The sequence below is a fragment of the Passer domesticus genome, chromosome 2, assembly GCF_036417665.1.
Source record: "Passer domesticus isolate bPasDom1 chromosome 2, bPasDom1.hap1, whole genome shotgun sequence".
NCBI lineage: Eukaryota > Metazoa > Chordata > Aves > Passeriformes > Passeridae > Passer > Passer domesticus.
The window spans coordinates 100,441,274-100,449,237 of record NC_087475.1 but is presented as its reverse complement, the minus strand read 5'-3'; the positions used below and the strand labels follow the sequence as shown (position 1 = coordinate 100,449,237).

At 44.5% G+C, this 7,964-nt stretch overlaps 1 protein-coding gene across 1 annotated transcript in view; it reads right to left on the bottom strand.

The window, feature by feature from the left end:
* Nucleotides 1–1,204: 1,204 nt before the first annotated feature.
* CLCN1 (chloride voltage-gated channel 1) overlaps nucleotides 1,205–7,964 on the bottom strand; it is a 69,016-nt gene continuing 62,256 nt past the window's right edge. Inside the window, exons 20-24 of the mRNA XM_064410007.1 lie at nucleotides 7,573–7,655; nucleotides 6,757–6,795; nucleotides 6,032–6,136; nucleotides 4,101–4,187; nucleotides 1,205–3,603 (exon numbers count right to left, since the gene is read on the bottom strand). Of these exons, the coding sequence (XP_064266077.1) occupies nucleotides 3,208–3,603; nucleotides 4,101–4,187; nucleotides 6,032–6,136; nucleotides 6,757–6,795; nucleotides 7,573–7,655 (710 nt within the window). The 3' untranslated portion in view covers nucleotides 1,205–3,207. The remainder of the gene's footprint in view (nucleotides 3,604–4,100; nucleotides 4,188–6,031; nucleotides 6,137–6,756; nucleotides 6,796–7,572; nucleotides 7,656–7,964) is intronic.

Genomic DNA, 7,964 nt, shown 5'->3' with positions numbered 1-7,964 from the left:
TAGATGTGAATTTCTATCTGGATGGGAAGCCCTCACATCTGGTACAGATTCTGGGGGTATTTTGGGTTGAGGAAAAAAATAAAATTCACTGTAGCAAATAAAATCTGTGCTATTTGGATAGGATGGGAGATGCAGGTTTTAGAGTGACAGATCAGTGTGACTTTGTTTGTTGGACAAAGGTTTCAAGTTTAAACTTTGAGGGAGTGTAGTGGGATAGCCTGAGAAGGTACAAACTTAAAGTTCCCTTGACAAAGGTAGGCTTAGTATTATTTTACTGCACATTTTGCTCCTATTAATGTACTTGGCATCAACTCAGTGAAGATTTTATTGGTAAGATGGAAATGGAAACAACTTCAGCCTTTGCAAACCATCTTTTTGCAGAGTGTTTTTTCCCCCATCCTGGCTCTTTACACATTTTCATGTATGAATAAAGGTGAGCAAATGGTGCAGATAGATGCTGCTGTTCCATAGGTGGAGGCAATACCTGGAATGGGTCTTGAGTAGTGTCTGCAAAGAGCAGCAGTTACAGTCACCTTTCAGCTCCCCCCCCAGAGAACAATCCTGCTCCTCACAGTAACCCAGGGATTGCTAAAGGCAATAGGAATGGAGAGTACCTGTGTGTGCATGCGTGGGCACATGTGTGTTCTCTTGCAATCTCAAGTGATGAGCCTCAAGAAGCTTCCCAGGTTAGCCAGTGTTTCACTCCCCAAGCCTCTCTCCATGTGCATCATTTTTTGTTCCAGCTTCATCTCCCCCAGCTCACAATCTGTCTGTCGTGACTCACACACTCGCTGGCTTTGATTTAGACTCCCATCTGCTTTCTCAGCCAGTCACATACCAGTTCTTCTGTAGCACAGTGTAGAAGAAGTGTGGGACTGGAGCAGAGCATATAATCTGTGTTCAGGGGAGAGGAGGGGGAGGTGTGCTGGCTCCAGCCTCAAAGTTTCTCCTTGCCTCATCTGTGGAAGCCTGTGGTTAAGCTGTAAAATATAAGTCTGCACCATAAGATTGGGGATGACTTGGAGAAACTCATCCTTCTTGGGTGTGCTTGGACCCTCAGACCAGATTTGGTCTCAGTGTTGTCACTCACTGAATATTTTTACTTTTGTAAAAGGAATGTTCTTTCTCCTCTGCTTATATAAGGGACTTCACAATTCCCTGAGGAAAAAAAAAAAGGCAAAAAAAAAAAAAAAAAGGCAGTTGTTTTGCCTCTTCCCTGCAGGCAGCGGAAGGTGACTCAAAGGTAGAGGGGAGGCCGTGCTGATGCCTGGCAGACACAAACATGCCCCTCTGGTGGAGCCAAGCAGCTGCTGTGTGCAAGGGACTTGCCCTCAGATCACCACTGTCTCCTCACAAGGACAGGGTGGCTCCCAGAGGACAGACCACCATTAAGCCAGGGAAGGCTGTCCCCAGTTAGCTTATCAAGGGTGATCTTGTGCCTGAAACACAACAGACCTGAGGGGCTCTGAATTACAGACAGCAGGAATAAATTTGTCTCTCTGCAAGAGACTCGCGGGGAAGATTTCCTTCTACTGTAAGTTCGTCACAGACTCTCCCACCCATAAACATCATCAGAGAGCCATTGGTGCAAGGTCAATCCTTGGAATTAAAGCCAGGAGGGAATTTTCCTTTGGAGACTGGGTTAGAAGTAATGATATTTTTGACTTGCTTCTGAGACAGCTTATGGAAAATCACATGTTAAAGTAGAACTGATCACTCTAAGATAGATAATGGTTTACTAATATCAGGAAGGGGAATGAGATAACCCCCAAGAACGTATTTTCTGAGCCTGGATTTCTTCTCTGTTGTTGATAAGTTGAAACACATCTAATAGGCTGCTTGGGACTGCATCTAAGTGGTATGAGACACCAAAAATATGGTAGAAAAAGATGTAGACTGTTAGAAGAAGCTGCAGAATACACAGAATTTGGTTTTGCCTGTTTACTGAGAAAACCTCACAAGAGCAGTGAATTAAACAAAGCAGCATCTTACCTTTGGATGTCAAGGTTTTGCATGCATGACACGAACTGACAAGACATCTTTTTGCAAGATGCAGATCTGCTCCAGATTCAGAACTGGAATAGAGAGGGATGCTGCAGACAAGGGTTGAGGTCTCTGTGTTAGTCACAACAGAGACAAGCTGGCAAAAGTGAGAGCTGGAATTCTCAGATCTGAGGTATGCAGATGAATGTGGAAAGGAGGCAGGGTAGAATTACCAGGAAAAGAGAGCAGGAGTTTTCAGAAAGAAACTGTGTTTTCAAAGTGTAGAAAATGTGTCTTCCCTCTGCTGTATTTCTTGGCAGCCTGCTAATACTCCATAATTATTTTTTTTCTTGAGTTCTTATATTTTAAGACTATAACTGTGGAAAATTGTGAACAGTGATTCAGAGAGACAAAAAGTTATTTGAAATATAGGTACATAGATGCTGTTTTACTCCTCTTCCCCCAGCACTGAGGCTGCCCTCACTTAAGATTTTCCCATTCTGTTTTAAAATTTCAGAGATGATGGGAAAACAAAGAAGCTTTTTTCCCTTCCAGTGTTTTCTAAAGCCTTGGCTGAATTCAAGACATGAGACACCAAATACTTTCCTCCTATCTGTTCTTAGGGCATGGCTCAGCTATGGGACAGAGGAGAAGCTCCTAACTGCATCCCCATCCAGGAAAATCCCAGAGTAAAAATTGAGAAAGAATAAAAATGTTCTACGTGGGAATGTTTGGGGGGGTGCAAGGTAAGAGCCAGTGAAAAGGAGCTGCAGCGACATGGACAGGGTGGCAGTCAGAAGCAGCAGTATGCTTCTAGGTTGGAGGTCTGGCTGTGGTACACTGCTGCCTGCAGGCCTGGTGTGGCTGGAAGGATGGCATCAGTGGCGAGTGAGAGCTGATCCTCCTCCACTTTCCACACGGCAGATTGAGCCAGGGCGTCCTGACTGTGTCAGCAGTATCCATGTCCTGTTACAGTGTGCTCTGCTTGCACTCAGGCTCCTTGCAGTTCACATCTGACACCTGCACATGCCCTAATAGTCCAGCAGCCCAACAGTTTGCACAGAGGGAAAGCATCAGAAGAAAGGATCAGTCTGATGTCCCTCTTGCCAGCTGAATAATTCCTCTGTGGGGATTGCAAAGAGCATCCAAAAGCTTCTCTTGGAGGAGCAAACACAAGAAGACTGGCTCACTGAAGAGTGTGATGGACTGCTACCCTCACACCAGCTATAAAGGAACATCCTCATCCTCATCTTCCTCTTCATCCAGGTCAGTGGTATGTAGGTTTATGTCCTTGAGGATGTCTGAGATGTTTTCAGCAACTCGCCCTGTCAGCTCCATCTCTTCCAGCTCAGTATCCGTGGCATAAGTGGAGCTGGGGACTTCCCCCTCTTCCTGTGAGTGTGAGGGCTGGGGGGAGTGTGAGCAGGGGGGCAGAGGGCTCTCAGTGCCCAGGTTTGCTGCTTGCTCTGCTGCCACCGTGCCATTGTCTTCCCGGCTCCATGCCTGAGCGCCCTGCCCCGCCTTGGTGCTGGTGGAAGTCCGGTTGATGTCACGGAAGCTGGCAAGGGGTGGTCGGAGACGAACCCCAGAGCGGGTGGAACCCTCTATTGCCTTCTGGAGCTAGAAAAAGAGAAACACTTCAGAAAAAAAAAAAAACATGAAAGGCAGCCTGGCCCAGCCCTACCCAGCAGAAGTTCATCTACTCCCCAGGTTAAAGGGATCACAAACACAGTCACAGCTCTACCTCTGGGGCCTGTGGAGATAATCTTTTACACTGGTGATGTAATGAAAAATTCTATGGTAAACAACAAATTCCACACCTCTTTCAGAAACGGTAATATCCACTCAGTTAAGAGTGGCTATTAAGCCTGCACTGATGCAAAAGATGAACCTGTTAACATCGCTGTAAACAACACCTGCTGCCTCCTCTGTAGTGCAGTCATCCATTGCTTTTCGTGGCTTCCATAGAGCCGACTCAGAATTCAACACTGAACTGAAAATGTAGCACTTGCAGTTATATATATTCCCAGCTGAAACCTGCAGCACCTGTGAGTTACTGTAGTGATCCACAGGACACTTGCAGTTATTGAAGAGGATGGCAGAGGATGTGTACTCACCTCTTCCAAAGCCAGCACTCCCCTCAGCTTCCCCATGCTGGTTACGTAGGCATGGCTGAGGCCCAGCAGTGAGAACAATGTGTGTGTCTAGGAGCAAAACCACAAAAGACCATCTCAGGGGCTTTGGAAATCAGCAACACAGAACTTGCTGCTAGAGCAGGGACTCGAGATTTAGAAATGGAAATCACAAAGACACAAAACTGTGCCGTTATCCCAGTGAGAAATCACGTCTTCCCTTCTTCCCTTTTTGTATCTGCCAAATACTACTCTTTGCTCCTTTTGCTGTGCAGCTGTAGCTGGGACTGTGCTGATGATGGAGAGCACATTCTCAAGGTCATTCTCATCCTGCAGCTGGTGGAGATTCACATACAACACCCTATGTTGTGCATTTGGAGACCTATGCCGATCCTGTTTCATTTTGGTGCTGGAAACTGAGCTACCATTTAGTAATATGTAAAGTCAAAAACTGCTTAGGTTACTTATTTCCGTGCTTTCCTTATCAATAGAGGATTTCTTTTTTCCTGTCCCAGAATATTTTCTGTGAAAGCTTAAGCTTGTTGCTGCTTATCCAGTGCAGTGAGAACACAGAGAACAAGTTTTTCCCTTTTTCTTAGACAGTCTCCTTGAAAGGACAGATATCACACCGCTATCAGTCTTCTTTTCTTCAGCCTAAATATACCCCATTATTTTCCTATTATTCACAGATCTGGGTTTCCAAAACTTTCCACATTCTCAGTGCTCATCTCTGGTATGTTTCCAACCTCCTAGCTGGACTTTACCTGCGGCCTTACATGAAATCATTCTGTCACAGCTAGTGTTTGACTTTTTTTTTAGCATCGTGAGATACTGAATGTCATGTTCAAGTATAAATTAGGAAAAATCTGATTTCTCAAGAACAAGACATTTTACTCTAATGTAAAAGAAAACCAGACTGGTTAAATATAGTTTGGTCATGATAAACTCTGGTATTCTTTTCACTGTCAGTAGTCTCATAGCTCTAACTGTGCATACTTCATATAGTTTGATTATTCCTGAATTGTTGGTTTTGGGGTTTGGTTTGTTGTTTTTTTTTTGCATCTAAGTTAAGTTGTCTATTATTTCAGAGTTTCTCACTTGCTCTTTTGTATGACAGGTACAAAACTTTCCCCATGATCAGCCTTCAAGTACATTTTTTTGTAAGCCTATATTCTCAAAGATAAATGCTAGTGGTTTTCAGATGACTTCACCTGCCCCTTTAGAAAACTCATCTGAACTATATACTAGCTTATTCTTGTCTTGCTCAAGGCTGGGATCTTAACAGTAATTAATTAATTTTAGGCCTATGCTAACCATTCACATTAAATATTGATAAAAGCATGCACTGTGCACTTTTGCTTCAGTAGACTGCTTTCCCTTTCCACTGAGTGAAAGCCCAATCCTATCTTCCTCCTCACACACAATGATTGCTTTACTCTCCTGTCATCCTATGCTGACTCTAGGCATTGCATGATACAGCTTCCTCTTTCCTTGTGCTTCAGTTCCATGAATACCCTGTGACACAGGCAGACTCTACACTCTGACAGACATACCCTGACAAACCCAGGAGCACTCATTCCAGTGCTGCACACTGACAGGGCAGACTGTCAATCTCAGTGTAATGCCCCAGCAGCAAGGAGCACAATGCTGCTGTCAGTGTAGCAGATTTTTTTTTTTTTGTCCAAAAGCTTTTTAAATAAATGGACTTAGACTTCTTATCACAAAGGCTTTAATTTTGTAGGAGATTGGAGATATACACAGAAGATTACAGGAACAAGCTCACTGCTGTAGCTCGATGTGAAAGTGGCTGGTGGTAGTAGTTGTAAGTGAAGACAAGGAGAAGAAATAAGTAATAGACTGGACTTGGAATGAGTGGAGAAAAATGGTGTATGCCTCAGGGAGATGTCTGTACTCACCTTGTGCAGGGAAGTTCTCTCCACCAGTTGGAAAGGGGAGGGATCTACGCGGCAGCTATCAAAGCACACGCTCTTGTTCAGCTCCTCCTGTTCCCAAGCATCTATCTGACACGGGAAAGAAGGGAGGTCACTCGTACAGCTACCTGCAGCATTGCTGTCTTGTGTACCCAAACTAGTCCCTGCCTCCTGTTAATGCTTCTTCCTTCCTATGTGCAACATTCATCTCGTGCATTATATCTCACCCCTCAGGTTTCCCATCCCTTTCTTGCCAGATGTCAAGTCCCTGTAGAAACAGGACAATTCAGAGATTTTTCTGAGAAGATGGGGTTTTTTCCTTCTTAAAGAGGGAGTGAACATCTTTAGCTTTCCTTTCTGAGTGCATCTTCCCCTTGTTGTTGCAAGATAATTGATCCATTGTGTAAGAAATGAAGGAACAACATGGGCCCACAGAAGGATTTAGATGAGGGGGCACCTGTGGAGGTCTAAAACCCTGATGTAGCAGGGCTGACTTCAAAGCTAGATCGGATTAGGCAGTCTTACCAGCACATCCAGCCAATATCTTTTCTTATGGGTGAGACTTGCCCATTGTGCCACTCCAAGAAGAAAATAACTTTGGCTATGGCTTTATCTGTCAATCACTGAGGTTTCTGGAGTATTGCAAGTGATAGGAAATGGGTATAAGAAGCACTCACATGACATCACTCCATTTCTGCACCCCATCTTACCTCTTCTAGTGTCATTGTCTCAATGACTTCCACTGGCTCCTGTAGGAGAAAACACTGTTCAGGACAGCCAAAGAACCCACAGTTTCACAGAGTACAGAAAGGGAAAATTTGCACAGCTTCCTCACCCCATGTGGTCCCCTTTTTGTTCCAAATGGTGTATTAGATTTTCCAAGTGCTTAGATTTTCTTTATACTCATCCATTAGATGGTATGGCCCTTGCCGTGCTTCCTTTGCCAATGACAACTGACCATGGAGTTCTGCTGGAGCAATTCAGGTGCCTAAATATGGCCATCTAATACTGATTTAGATGCTTTCAGGATTTCCCACATGGGGTCCAACCACTTCCCTGGAGTGGATGGGTCTTCCATAAGCTCTGTCTGTTATCCCCAAACCCTGTGCAGATGTGTTAGATAACCAAGGGTGTTTAACATGGCAAGAGCCAAAAGCGCTTTTTTTTTTTTTTTTTTCATTTTTCTCCATCTGTCCAAAACTGTTTGCCAAATGGAATAGAACTGCATTTTATTGCATGTTGGCCAAAATATCATTAATTTTTTTTCACTGAGAAAAGATGCCCAAACTCAATCACGATGGTAGCCTGACACCTGAGCACAGGTGACTCTTTAGGAAGATGCACACTCCTTTGCAGTAATCACACCCTTTCTCCTTGGAGGGAGTTCCCCACTGATGCTGTCAGAGTTCAGGAGCATAACTGTGTCCATGCTTTAGCCAAATGCTGAATGTCTCAACTAGTAGTTTCTAGTTCCATTGCATTCCCTTCCTTCTTCAGGGTACTACCAGGCTGTCTGCAGCCCTAACCTGGATGGTGCTCTCTGTTTCATGTGGACGGCTGCAATGGCACAAGAGCTGCTGGATCAGTTTCCTCAGACTCCTGAAACTGCCTGAAGGATGAGAACAAACATGTGGATAAGAGAGAAGCACAAGTGAGAGACAAAAATACAAAGCCCCACACCTAACACATCCTCTTAGCCATGGCAGGCTGGGAAATACTGTGAGGGGCACGATAGAGATGGGCCAGTCACAATCTGGCATTCAGTTTGTAAGATGGTATCTGGGACATTCCAGAATGAATATTCCCATGCAACAAAATGTATCAATAAACTGGATGTGATAGGTGCCAAGGGGTGAGGAGTCCATGCATTCTGCCAGCAGTGGAATGATGGGAATCAGAATTATACTCCCAGGCAAGC